The 15428-nt window shown below is 38.6% G+C and overlaps 1 protein-coding gene across 1 annotated transcript in view; it reads left to right on the forward strand.

Annotated features, from left to right (window-relative positions):
- LOC121389970 (abnormal spindle-like microcephaly-associated protein homolog) overlaps window positions 1-15428 on the forward strand; it is a 73542-nt gene that overhangs the window by 38136 nt on the left and 19978 nt on the right. Inside the window, exons 17-18 of the mRNA XM_041521653.1 lie at window positions 484-4017; window positions 11235-11384. Of these exons, the coding sequence (XP_041377587.1) occupies window positions 484-4017; window positions 11235-11384 (3684 nt within the window). The remainder of the gene's footprint in view (window positions 1-483; window positions 4018-11234; window positions 11385-15428) is intronic.

Here is a 15428-nt window from a genome sequence, read left to right on the forward strand (position 1 = left end):
AACTTACATATTAAATATATTTTCTTGTTTAGAATATCAATGTGTTTCTGGTCGTCTTAATATTTGTAAGAAGCCCATACTGGATTTTGTCTTCAAATAATTTTGTACGCACGAAAAAAAATTGGGTGGGGGGAATAAAATAAAATTTAACCTAGTACAAATAGTAGAATGATCAGAAACATGTTTAATATACAGCCACTAATATTTTATGCAGAAAAATATATTTGATATGTAATTACAATCGTTAAAAAATCTATGTTAGTCAATAATATTTTTAAAATTACAGCAAACTCCGGAATGTCCCTTTAAGTTATGACATATTTCGACTTCAAAACTCTGTGGCCAGTAAAATGCTGGTTTATTACCTCAGATTTATATAGAGATCCATTGAGATTTGTTATTACATATATATATATATATATGTGTTGAATTAGAATGAAACAGTTTCCAGACATGACTTAAACTTTTATTTCTTTGTTGCAGACGGTTCTGAAGGGCTGTGTTGCCAGAAGACGCTATGCACAAAAACGAAAAGCTGTTTTCACAATCCAAGCAGCCTTTCGGGGTTACCTAGTCAGACGAGACATCAAGAAGAAAAATGCAGCAGCAGAAAAAATTCAGACCTTCTATCGAGGCTACACAAAGACCGCAAATACACGGAAAGGATTTGTTACTTTACGAACGTCCACACTGACTCTTCAAAGGGCACTTCGTGCACATCTTGCCAAAAGGCATTCAAAACAGTTGGAAGCTGCAGTCTGCATTCAGCGGCACTGGCGAGGATTTAAAGATAGAAAATACTTCTGCAATCTTAGAAAAGCTGCTTTGGTTGCTCAAAAATGCTCCCGAATGAAGAAAAGTAGACAGGACTTCACGAAGCTGAAGGAATCGACCCTGAAGATGCAGCAGAGGTACAGGGCGAAAATGGCTGGACAGTCCACGAGAACTGAATACCTGCTTACCCGTACGGCTGTATGTAAGCTTCAAGCTCATACCAGGGGCATGGTCGTAAGACGGAAATACGTAGCTCTAAAACGCAGTGCAGTGTTCATGCAGAAAAACTTCAGGCGGTACAAATGTCAGGTTCGATACCACGCTACGAGACTTGCCGTCGTCATCATCAAGAGGGCGTACAGGAACTACAGGCTGAGAATTGGGAAAAACGAGGAAGAGAAGGAACGTACTGCAGCCAGTCTTTGTATCCAACGGTGGTGGAGAAATCAAGAGCAGGTAAAGTCTGAAAAGGTTAGGAATGCTGTGTTGAGGCTGCAGTCATGCTGGCGAGGGTATAAGGTCAGACAGGATTTCACAGCATTACGAAAAGCAACAGTCATTGTGCAGTCCCACGTTAGAGGGTTCATCGCAAGAAGAAGGTTCTTGAAAACTATTGCAGCAGTAATTGTGCTGCAACATCACGTGCGCAGTTTCTTGGAGAAGAAGCACTGCCAAGCTGAACTGTTACAGAAGACGACGGCAGCTGTGGTTGTCCAGAGGATGTGGAGGCTGAAGCAAGCAAGAAGGAATTATCACAGAACATGTAGAGCTGCTCTAGTTTTGCAAAAGAACTTTGCAATGTTGATTGCAAGAAAACGCTTCTTGGAGCAAAAAAGAGCAGCAGTTGTTTTGCAAAAGCACATTCGAAAGTTCTTACTCTCAAAAGCATCTGAGAGAGAAAAGGCCAAGTTGAACTGTAACGCTATCGTGATCCAGAGCTGGTGGCGTGGATGTCACACTTGTCAGATGTACTCCAGGAAGAGGCGGGCAGCTGTTGTCATTCAGAGACAGTACAGAGATCACGTGCTGCGTAAACAGCACAAAATACAAACGAGATCTGCCGAGATCATTCAGCAAAGGTTCCGAGCACTATTGGCGGGCCGTCAAGCAAGAAGAACTGTCTGTCGTATGCACCAGGCAGCCATGCTAATTCAAAAGAACTGGAGGGCCTTTGCTGCTAGAAAGCGTTATTTTACCGTGAAAAAAAGTGTTGTCATCCTTCAAAGTTATGTTCGTAGGTGGCTTGCTCAGAGCCATTATCAAAGGATGAAAAAGGCTGTCTGTGTGTTACAGACAAGACTCCGAGCTCACCTAGAGGGCAAGGAAACCCAGGAGAGTTATCTGTTGATTCGAAACAAGCTTATCAAGATTCAGGCCTTTGTGAGGAGCTCCAGGTGTCGGAGAGAATTTGTGGCCAAGAGGAGAGCTGTGGTCTTAATTCAGTCATACGTTAGAATGCATCAGCAGAGACAAGACTACAGAAGAGTCCTGGCAGCTGCGTGCATTATTCAGATGAGATTCCGACAACACATGTCTGCTCTGGCCGCCAGAACCTCATATCTAGCCTTAAGACGTGCAGTTGTCAGTCTGCAGTCGCACATGAGAAGACGAATACACTCGAAACGTTATAGCAAGATGAGAGCTGCTGTGTTAAAGCTACAGTCCTTTGTGAGAATGCGTAAGATGAGGCAAGAATTCTGCAGCCTCAAGAAAGCAGCTGTTTCCATACAGAGTCTGTATAGACAGAGACGACTTGCTGGACACCAAAGAGTTGTGTTCCTCCGTCAAAGGGATGCTTGTTTGAAACTACAGCGTGCTGTCAGAGGCATGCTCCGTCGACGCAGCTTAAGAAAGAACCTTGCTGCTAAAAAGATTCAGTCTCTCATCAGAGGTTACCTTGCAAGGAAAGAGTTTTTGAAGGTGAGACGTTCTGTGATAGTCCTGCAGTCATACGTACGCATGCACCAGGCTCGTGTATGGTTCAGCAGCAGAAAGAGTGCTGCGGTAACAATTCAGCAAAAGTACCGATCGTTTCTAATTGTCCGGAAAGCACGACAGCAGTTTCTAGCTAAAAGAGAATCGGCCAGAACTGTTCAAGCAGCCTACCGGTCGTATCTGGTACGGAAGATGATTACAGAGCAACGGAAGGCTGCACTGCAGATTCAAACCATATACAGGATGTATGCAGTCAGAAAGTCTTACCTTCAGCTGAGGTTGACCACGTTAACAATGCAGAAGGTTTACAGATGCCACAGAACAGGGAGAAAGCAGCAAATGCTGTATCTTCAACAGAAGTCTGCTGCTGCTGTCATTCAGAAATTCTGCAGAGGCTTTCTTGCGAGAAGTCGATTGCGAAAAATGCAGATAGCTGCTGTCAAAATACAATCTGCTTACAAGTCTCACCGACAGAGAATCCTCTTTGTAAAGCTCCGTGGTGCTGTGTTGTTGTGTCAGAGACTGTATAGGGCTCATCGTATATCCAGGCGCGAGAGACGGTGCTTTCTCATGCAGGTTGGTGCTGCAGTTACCATTCAGGCTTCGTTTAGGACATATATAGCTCGGAAGAGATACCTTGATCTCCGCAGAAAGCTTCTGCTCATTCAAGCTTCGGTACAGACCTTCTTACAAAGAAGAAAATACCTGAAACTTTTAAGTGCTTCAAAAGCAATCCAGGCACGGTTTAGGGCACATCAGAGTGCAGTTATGGCAAGACGCAAATTTCTGCAAGTGAAATCATCTGTTGTCATCTTGCAGACTGCTTTCAGAAGGTGGAAGATCGTTGAAGCCAAAAGACGCGAACAGGCAGCGGCTGTGATTCAGTCGTATTTCCGGATGCGGAAGCAGAGAGTCAGGTTTCAGACAACCCGTGGTGCAGTCGTGCGTGTCCAGTCAGTGGTCAGGGGATTTCTGTCTCGGTGTCGATATCGAAGAAAACTGCAGGCTGTAAAACTGCTGCAGAGAAACATTCGGGTGTACGTTTTGTTAAACGCTCTCCGACGAGAGATGCTGCAGCGAAGGACAGATGTCAAGCGAAATGCAGCTGCTGTTTGCATCCAGGCGTCTGTCCGACAATATTTGCAGCGAAAACACTTCTGCAAGGTCCGACAAGAGATAATAATGGTGCAGAGCATGGCTCGTGGTTACCTCGCAAGAAAAATGGTGATAGAGATGAGATGTCGACGTCGGGCCGCTATAACCATGCAAAGAATATTCAGAAGTCGCTTGGCTGCTGAAAGATTAAAAGTAAGTAACTTATTATCTGTTACATATATTTTGTTTATTTGTTAACTTCAGTGGATATCACCTTGTTGCCGTGACATTTTCACATATGAAAGTGGAAATCATTGATGGATACACCCCTGGGTGTTCAATATGAATCGTGGAAAATACAACAAACAATGTATGTACTAAGTTGCAAGCTTGTGTTCTATTTTTGCAATTATTACCTTTATTTGTAATATATAACTACATATATAGCTACAAATCTTTTAATTTCACACATAATCTGCATAATTAATTCAAGAATATGAATATTTTAATTTTATGCTATATATATGATGTGTAATATCATTTAATATGTATACAGGTTTGTATATTATATGTAAACTAGTTTCTCTGTCAAAACAAAAAACAAAACATTAACAAAAATCTACTTGTATGTTAGGTACAAGAAGCCATCAAAACAGAAACTTAATTCTTCATTGTCAAAGAATTGTGGATAAACATTATGTGCAAACTGCATATGTGATAATTGTGACATTATGCATTTTTCATTGGTCACCTACTGTACATACGTAAATGTAGATTTCCAAGATTTTTTTTGGATTTTTTACTGCTAGTACATGTACATTGTTTATGAAATTATTTGGTTATAATCTTTTATGAGCATACATAACATCAATCAAGGTATAATTTTTACATTTTAAAACAAAACTCAATTAATATTTTTGGTGTGAAATTGCCATTATTAGGTAATTTTGATAGAGCCCCTTTAAACAGCATTAAATGTCAAAAATTCTAAGTACATCTTTTTTTTTCTTCCTTTTTGGGGGGTCTCTTTTTGCCTTAGTCATCTTCGTTTCCATTCTTTACTCTTAGAACTTCCTAGTTTATTCATGTTTATTTATTAAACGTGTCAACAACAAAAAAATCAAAAAAACTGCAAGAAATACTCCATCAGTCCATGACAATAAAAATTCGGGGTGACGGGTCTGACAACACATTGGTTTCATTTTCCACTGAAAATATCAGCTGATATTTCACTTACTCAGAAATGAATTAAACTTGATGATAATGCATGTGAGAATAAATCGTGAATGAAACTTTTTTCTCTCTCTTTTTTCTCTCTTTTTTTTTTTTAAATACAGTGTACCTGTCAATTCAAGCAATTTGAGTAAAAGGGCTAAAAGTCAATTTAGGAGTCAAATATATAAAGAACTTTAAGAAAAGGAAACATCTAATGACATTCAGAGAGCTGATTTATTAAAAAAAAAAATATATAATAATAATATAAATTGAATTTGAGAAAGATTTAATCCCCCAAAAATGACTATTTAAAATCCAAAGACCTTGGGAACAGGTTTATTTATTTATTTATTCACACATTGCATATGCCTGTCTCTTTTTGTGTAACATACAATGTATTTTGTTGGCTCTTTCAATTTAGTACATTGTTTACATGATCATAACTGGCTGTTTTAATCTCCAGAGGCAGGAAAGAAACAATCCAAAATGCACAGCAAGTAACTTTTGAAAGTTGTCAATAACTTGAATAAGAACTTGAGCAATGTGTGTCAAATATATATATATATATATATATATACTCTTCAAAAGAAGAAACGCAAAACCACATTGTCGTAACATTTGGAGAATTGATTTAATTATTGAATGGTGAGTCCGATAATTACCAAATGTTGCAGGATTGTTCACAATTCACTCTAGTCCATTGTGAGTAAGTGATAGGACACACCACCAAGGTCAAGGTCATCTGGAGTCAATACCGGGTGTGGCCTCCGCGTGTGTTGACAACTGCCTGGCACCGCCTGCCCATTGAAGCAACCAGAGTACGGATGACGTCCTGGGGGATGGTGGCCCACTCGGCCATGCTGCCAGCTCGGGCATCGCTGTCGGAGGCGTCGGTCCAACTCGTCCCATAGATGCTCAATTGGGTTCAAATCCGGTGATATCGATGGCCAAGGAAGGACATTAATGTTGTTGTTCTGTAGGAAAGCCGTTGTGAGACGTGCTGTGTGAGGCCTGGCGTTGTCATGTTGGAACACTGCGTTGGCGTTGGCCATAACTGGAACGATGTGTGGCCGGAGGATCTGGTCAATGTAGCCCTGTGCATTCAGGTTGCCCTGCACGTGGACCAGGTCAGTTCTGCCAGTGTGTGAGATGGCTGCCCACACCATGACACTACCCCCGCCGAATCTGTCCACTTCCTGCACGCAGTTTGCCGCATAACGTTCACCACGACGCCTAACACGCGACATCTTCCATCATGACGTCGGAGCAGAAATCGGGACTCGTCACTGAACCACACCTGTCTCCATCGCAGTTGAGGCCATTGTCGATGAATCTGGCACCACTGCAGTCGGAGTCGACGGTGTTGTGGTGTTAAGATGACACCTCGAACTGGACGTCTGGCACGAATTCCTACCTCACGTAGGCGGTTCCGTACGGTCTGGTCGGATATCCTGCGCAAACCTGGTATTGCTGCGGCTGTGGAGGTGGCAGTAGTCAATCGTTCCCGAAGGTGGCGTACCCGGATGTAGCGGTCCTGCCCGGGGGTAGTGACCCGTGGTCGACCGGATCTAGGGAGGTCACGTGTTGATCCATGTTGCTGGTAACAGTCCCACAGTCTGGAGATGGTGCTTGGGGACACATGGAATGCCCTGGCAACGGCCGTTCTGGATTCGCCTGCGTCTAGTCGGCCGATGGCATTGTTTCTCTGCGGTTCACTGAGACGTGGCATGTCCTGGATTGTCAACTGTCGGCCAGATACAGAGGCCAGGCAAGCGAACACCCTGCACTTTTATACTGTCGGTGTTCATGTTGCATGTGCAGACAACGCACGTGCAGTGGTGACATGGTTTGCACGTGGCTGCGTTTTTGCGAATATTCACATTTTGGAACTTTATTGTACAGTAGCTGCGTTTTATCGAATGTAACCGTGGGAATGTGTTTGGGACATGCAATGACCTTATATTCACAAAGCATGAACCGGTAGGAAACATAAAATCGGAGTTATAACCCATTTGTACCCTTTTGCGTTTCATTTTTTGAAGAGTATATATATATATATATATATATATATATATACACACACACACATACATACATACATACATACATACATACATCAAGAATTACATCAATAAATCCTCAAGAATTACAGGTCATCTGGCATGCATCTTTCTGCAGGGGGAGAGGCTAGATTTAAATAAAGAATGAAAGAAAAATCTCTGAAGAACCAACTGAAAAAGTCATAAACATTTAGAACTGTCAGGTTGTGAATCATTTTGGACCAATAAACAGGAAATTAAATCCACATTGAGCCGGATTTCAAATTTTAAAAACCAAATGCTCCCTGGTTCCACAACAGTGCTTCTCATCTAGTGTCAAGTCCAAACAGCATTTTCTCAGTAACCTTTTGACTACTGGATTAATTTTTGACAAACACCATGTTGAGAGTGTACTGTAAGTTTATCATTTTACTCACATATATGCACTTAAATGTTTTATAAATACATAATATAAAGTTCATATTTGAATTGCTAAGTATTATTTTTGTGGATTTTTTCTAATTTTTATCATATTTTAGATCAGTTAATATTGTTGATTAAAATTACAATGTAGGCAAAAAATCGAAAAAGTTGTGCATGTATATATATTATATACATAATTATATGTTTTCTCAGCAATCAGATTCGTCTGCAGGGCAGAACATAACAATAATGATAATAATAATAATAGTTGTAATTATGTTCATAATGGGAGAATAACATGTCTGTCTATTCTCACACTGTTAACATCCCAGGTGTGTCTCCCATTGTTTAGTCAAAAAAAACATGTGCTTAAGTCTACAGGGTAGTACCAGCAAGAGGTCCCTGCTCTCGGACATGCATTGTGCTTATAGGTACATGAACACAGACCTTTGGCTGCTGTGTTAGGCTGCTTCTCTGTTTTCAACTAAAGGGAATGGAGGGGTTTTGTGTGAGATGGAGTTTCCGTCTCAGGTATGGCTCGTTTGGCCACCAGAGTGTGTCGTAGAGGACCTCTCGTCTCCAGCACTTGATTGGGTGTTGTTCGTTACAACAGTGCTACATGGTGATCATTTATTTCCTGTACATACTAACTGGTACATCAAAGGTTGTAGTACTGGTATGTACTGTCCTGTCTTAATGGGAAGGTACATACATGTAAAAGATCCCTCACTACCAGTTTGGTAGAGTACATGTCTGTTGCCTACAATATATAGACTGACATATAGTCCAGTGGTAAATCATTCACCTGGTGCACGGTCGTTCTGATTTTCATCCTTGTCAGTGGGCCCAGTGTTTATGTTCATAGTATGTTGACAGTGTGTTTTAAATGTAAAAACTTAGCAAATCCATATGAAAGAAATGTGATAAACTTTGTCATTACCAGAATAATAAAAAATTTGTCAATCAAGGTTTGGGTCTTGATTTCATTTGCCACTTGATGTTGATCACATTTCCCATTCCTGAAAATATACAGTCCTACAATGGACGGCAATCACAGGACTGTTATTTTGTCTTCGTATTCAATAAAATATCACATATCTTAGTGTAATTTGTTTGACTAGTTCACCTTATATGACAGGTAAATCATTTTATAACATTAGTATCAGTACATACAGATACGTGGGAATAATTTTAATAAGCAATCTCTCCTTTCCCCCCGCCCCCCGTGATTCAGGGCTCGAACTTAAGAATTTGTGTTCCACGGCAATTTTTAAAAGAATTGCCATGGATAAAACAGTCCACCGACGGCAATTTTGAGCCTGCTTATGACAATTTTTTTTTTTAAAGTGACATTTGCAGCAAATAAACCTGACTGAAAGGCTATCTTGTTATATGTAGACATTTTTTAAATGTGCAAATCTTAAATATTGGCAGATAATGTACACCAGGAATATACATTTCACCATTGAAATAGGCAATTTATATCTCAACGACCGCCACCATTAACTTCGAGCCCTGTGATTCGTAATTTGTTTGATTAGTTCATCATGTTTGACAGGCAAATCATTTTATGACATTAGTATCAGTACACACAGATACGTGGGAATAATTTTAATAAACAAACTCTCTCTCTCTCTCTCTCTCTCTCTCTCTCTCTCTCTCTCTCTCTCTCTCTCTCTCTCTCTCTCTCTCTCTCTCTCTCTCTCTCCTCCCCCCCCCCCCCCGTGATTCGCCAGTTATGGTTAAACGCTTGTCAAGTTTTAAAAAAACTAAACACATGTACACAAAAGAGACACCAGGGCAGATATTTAAAAGGGCACGGTTATTTATAGCTGTAAAGTAACAGGACATTTTTAGGCATTACAGCAAAGGCACGAGGCAGTATGGTAAATGCGGTGGAGCCATCGTGAATTTCGAAGCTTGAGAAGCACAAAAAAAATCTGTATGTACATTAAAAAAAATTATACATACATGTATCTAGTTTTGCTACTTGAAATTATGCACCACTGAACATACTGCTTTCAGGGCCTCTAGAATTTTATAAAAATCCACAAGCCGTGGGATCAGTGATTTTAAAAATGTACTAGCCATGATTAAAAATTCACTAGCCCTACTTTAAATAAATACAATTTTACTAATAGTAATAATCAGATATATATCAGTGTTCGAGATTAAAAGTTTTGGGCAGTATCCCAGTTGGATACTAACATTTCAAAATCTGGTATCCCACCTGAGAATTTAGTATTATATGGTATCCCCGTGGGATACTGGGTTCTTCAAGTCTGGTATCCAAAATTAAATTCTGATATCCCCGGGATATCGGGATACCGTTAATCTCGAACACTGCATATGTCACCTAAATAGAGCTTAAATATCCTTAGATTGGGCAGAATATTCATATTTACAAAATATGTAAATGAATCATTTCACAAGGTTATTTACTAGCCCAATACTGAATATCACTAGCCATGGGAGTGGGGCTACCATAATCTAGAAACCCTGCTGCTTTAGATTTTACTATTAAAGACATGAAAAACATTTCTTTCTTTTTTAAAATTCTTTACGGTTATTTTCCCCTTTTTATGAAAATAGCCCATACATGTATGTTAAGAGAATAAACAATCTATTTTGTAACGTTAGATGATGTTTTAACTAAATTGTGGGGGTTTTAATTCATATTTGGGTATTTATAGTCAACATGTTTTCAGTATAAAAAAGGTCATTTGATTGTGATCAACTTAAGAGCCGATTGTGTAAACTGTGAGATAAAGGTGCTACATGTATATCATACTAGTTAAAAATACCATATTCTGCTATTTTTACAACCATTTATCTTCAATAGCAACTAGAGAATGGATTATACTGGAGAATGCAGGGTATAATTTTGCTAGGGAAAGAGTGCACTCCAAAAACTGAATCAGTACAAATTAATTTTAGAAACACGTTTTCACCAAATTTGTCATGTACTCTCAATTTCTGCAGGGTACATTTTGTTCACTATCTTGTTGCAATTCGCTACACAAGTTTCAGAGATCGCTACACAATTTTAAAACATTAAACAGTAATTGCTAATCAGTTTTCAACTAGAAATATCACTATATTCTATAAGATTTTAAAAACAAAATGTTTCCTGTTCTGGTATATATGTATCCAACATGTATATATAAATTAATGTTAACTAAATTTTGTAATATTCTAATTGCATGTATATATATAGGTTGTGTTCTTTTGTTTTGTTTTTAGGGGAGGTTGAGGGTTTTTTCGTAATTAGCACATACAACAAAATGTATGTAAACCAGAATTCCCTCAAAACCGGACGTTTTTTAAATATCTGCACATAAGAGAACCTCTCTAAACCGCATACCTCTTAAAAACAGACTTTTTACTTGGTCCATAGGGGGTACTGTTTAGAGGAGTTTCACTGTAGTAGTATCGGGGAAACATTTTGTTCTCAACTATATTTCTAGTCAATTGAAAATTGATTAGCAACTAAACTGTTTAATTTTTTTTAATTGTGTATATAGCGATCTCTAAAACTTGAATAGTGAATCGCGGTGGCGGTACTGAAAGATGACATTAATTAGAGATTCGAGTCTAGACATCATTTTATAACAACAGCTCCAGAACTTGACGAAAACAATACAAACATTAATAATACTCAGGGTTACTATGTTAAAACATGGAACTCTTGAACGTACCTATGTATACACGTTACATCTATACAGATGTGTGCTCTGTTTCAATGTTTGCCAGGTGGTGAAGGAGAAGAGGAAGGCGTACGTGGATCACTATACTAGAGTTGTGTCGTTCCACCTGGCTGCTGCTCGGATCCAGAGGTGGTACCGCCGACGGCTGGTCCTGGAGAGAGCCAGGGAGAAGCTACACAGTGTCATCGTTATTCAGGTGAGCCTACAAAGTCATTCACAGACACAACCCTGGGTCAAAGTTTAATTTTTTGTTGGTGTGCACAGTGTGCACATGCTGCCCAGGGTTTCTGTCAGAGGCTACATGCAGCTCTCGGGTAACATTAAGTGTCCTAAAGTCTTGGAAATTAATGGATATACAGTCAGACCATGTTACAACGAACATGTTCATCCCTGGGTCACTTTGTTGTGGTATCGAAATTGTCGTCATTGATTTGTGAACCAACTTAATTCACTAAGCACTTTGAAAATAATGGTAGCAAACTGGACCAAAGTATGTTGTGTTTAACGACACCACTAGAGCACATTGATTAATTAATATATTGGATGTCGAACATTTGGTAATTCTGACTCATAGTCGTCAGACCAAACCCACTGCATTTTTTCATTAGCAGCAAGGGATCTTTTATTAGCACTTTCCCACAGACAGGAGAGCACATACCACGGCCTTTGACCAGTTGTGATGCATTGGTTGCAATGAGAGAGAAAAACCAATCAGTTGAATGGATCCACCGAAGTGGTTTGATCCTGCGATACAAGCACCTTGGGTGAGCGCTCAACCGACTGAGCTACAAATGTAAATCCTGCCCCCAAACTGGACCAATTCTATGTATTCTGTTTAACTTGAGGTAGAGAAACTGTAGAATTACAATTAACAGTCAGATCTTGAAAGGGTGAAATGGTTACTTTGAGTAGCATTATTCATTGTTTTCTACGAGGGCTCCACTGTCAAAGTTGTGGGGATGTTCAGACATGTACTCAAATCATCATACCAACAGATCTGGGGTTATCTGCGGCTAGTCTATATCTCAGATGAGATGGGTAGAGTTTAATTTGCCGAGATAAGAATACACCATGTGCAGGGCCCATATTTTTGAAACAATCTTAGTGCTGTGAAATCGTAAAACCACCGTAAGCTATGATGTGAGCTGCACACGTCATAGTGATGTCATAGCTTACGATGGTTTTACGAAGCGATCTTAGCACTACTATTGCCTTAAGTGCCTACGGTAGCGACCGTAACTTTTTCCAACAATCGACAGCCCATTTTACTAAACGACCTCAGCTTATAATCACCTTAAGTTACTATCAGTGTTTACAATAGGTCTGCACCTATTGTAAGCTCTAAGGTCACGATCTTAAATTAATGCCGAGGAGGAAAAAAATACGAATGGAATGTGCTTTTTGCGATAGAAGCATGAAGTTAGATACAATCAATGACGAGGAACTGATATCAAGGTATCGGAAGGAAGGAAATGGTTTATTTAATAATGCACTCAACACATTTTATTTACGGTTATATGGCGTCGGACATATGGTTAAGGACCACACAGATATTGAGAGAGAAAACCCATTGTCGCCACTTCATGGGCTACTTTTTTCGATTAGCAGCAAGGGATCTTTCATATGCACCATCCCATAGACAGGATAGCACATACTACAACCTTTTATGTACCAGTCGTGGTGCATTGGCTGGAGCGAGAAATCAAGGTATCGGATGACAAGTATTTTTTTAAAGAAATACCAAATATACAGTTAGTTCAGTAGAAAAACAATTCAGTTTACAATGGACATAACTATATGGAGTTTTTAGATTTGCGGGTGTTATTGTCTATTTGATTCCCACAAATGTTTAATTTTTATCCTCAGGCTAACGCCTTCAGTCAAAAATGCCATCTGCGGGATCAAATAGACAATAAGACCTGCAACTCTAAAAACTCCATATGGTTTATCTCCTAATTATAAGAAGATGGTAAGTGACGTCATTGGAATAATGACGTCATTTAAATTCAAAATTAGCTATATCATTACAATGCTACGCCACATTAAAATAAAAACTAGTCTACTAACCTTGACCTGAGCAGACAACACAGTTTACTTTCGGTATGTTTAAAACATAGTTTAAAACAATATATTGTACAGTTTTAAAATGATGAAATAATTATATAAAAAGTACATTTTGTCAAATATACATGTATATAAAAAAATTACCATATATATTTATTGTGTACGAAGCCAAAACAAGGGTGCACAGAATGACTCGTCAATCTAACATACATGTAGCTAAACAAAAACTATAAGTTATTTATTTATGAGCCACATGTTTTCTATTGGACACAAAAATAGTATGTTTTTGTTATTTTCAAAACACTTATTTTTCTTCTTGCATCAAACAAAACTGAAATTATTTACAAAAAAACTAACATTTTTGTAGGAGGATGGGATGGACTATAAGATTTTAACCTTAGTTAAGATCGCGACTAGTAAGTTTGGGTTTACAATCACACTAAGGTTGCTTCGTCGAACGGTTGTACATTTTATGGTCGTTATAGCGTAATATCAACCTTAAGTCACTAAGTTTGATAGTAGCTAAGATCACTTCGTAAAACGGGACCCTGCATGGGCTGTCTATCCAAAACTGAGGGTTAGTAAGAGAGAAGTCGGTGTAGTAACCCACCTACCGATTGAGTTGTGGGAGCAGGAGGTGAACCCAGTACCTACCAGATTTAAGGCCAATGGCATAGCCACTACACTATAGAGGCTGGGGTTTTTGGTTTGTTTGTGCGGGTTTTTTTTTAAAGCTTTTAATGACTTATCAATGCAGTACTAAAACATTACATTTTAAAAAAATTATTTATTTATTTATTTTGACCCTGGTGAGACTTTTTTCTCTTTCTCTCTCTGTCTCTCTTTTTTTTTTTTGGTAACCTTTTCCGTGAAATTGTGTCATATAAAATATGACATTTACATGTACCTGAATCCAAAGGTCGGTTTCAGAAGCTTGCAGGTGAATATGAGAGGCTTGGTCTGCTAATTGTATTCCCAGTCTCCATGGTAATATGTGTCAACTACCTATGTGTAGGTGTCCATGGTCAGTGGGCACAAAGCTTACTTTTATTACTGTATATGGTGCTGTACATACACATGGAACCATTGATATTTCACATTTTCACTTGGGACTAAGGCTGTATATGGGCTTTTATTCACTGCAGGTTCAAGGACATCTGTACCAGTTGCTGTCTCTGACCTGCACTGATTGCCCCAATCAGAAAGTGGGGTTTATGACTTATGAATGATGATTAATCATAACACTGACGATTGTGGGCAGTGAATTGCCTCTATTTAATCACAGGTTCTAGAATATGCTGGCTCGATGTCCGAGGCCAGTGTTTTCTGGATTTGAGCCACTAAAAAGTTACAAACCCAATGGCAAGTGGTGAAAACAGAAACAAAAAAATCTACAAGGCTACAATTTGCTACAAAAGTACGATTCATTCAATTTGCCATCACATGCAACAAATAGTTGGTCATCTTTGACCCATTCATGACATCAATATACCTATCGATTTAACTTTATTCAAGTTATAAAGTGTAAGCATTGTTAAAACAAAAGGTCATCTTTTTGTCTCTATTTGTTTTTTACACTGGAATCCAAAGATTTATTAATTGAACACTAATAGTAGTTCAGTGCAAGCGTAATATGCAAAACATTAACCAGTCTTTTATTAGTTTTAAAGGTTGCATGTCATCATTTACAATTACAAAACTTTAAATGTGTAAATTATTAATTTAATTTATAAAATATCACATAAATTGCAAAAAAAATAATTAATAATAATAAAAAGTTTAGGAACACAATATATCATGAAATAGATAAATTTAACAAAGTACCTACATTGAAAAATTACTAATTTGATGTGTGTATGTGTTTGTGGGGTAACACTTAACCTGTAATACATGTACATGGGTGCATGAATGCTAGAAAAAATTGAGTGCAAAATTGCTGTTGAAAATGTTTTATTCAGAGATTATTAACGTATCTAACCGTGTTTGTAAAAAATAATGTAATTTAAAAGTACATTGTATACCATTACGAAATGTGGCCATGGATGGGCCTTTTGTATACGAAGCCAAAACAATGTCGTTGACCTGCTAGCCTACTCTTTTTTCTTTCTTTTTACGGCTATATGTATAAAATGTCATTATTGTGAATTTCAAAAGCTCATTAGCTAAGAACACAAAT

This window comes from Gigantopelta aegis, chromosome 15, assembly GCF_016097555.1.
Source record: "Gigantopelta aegis isolate Gae_Host chromosome 15, Gae_host_genome, whole genome shotgun sequence".
In the NCBI taxonomy this organism is placed as follows: Eukaryota; Metazoa; Mollusca; class Gastropoda; order Neomphalida; family Peltospiridae; genus Gigantopelta; species Gigantopelta aegis.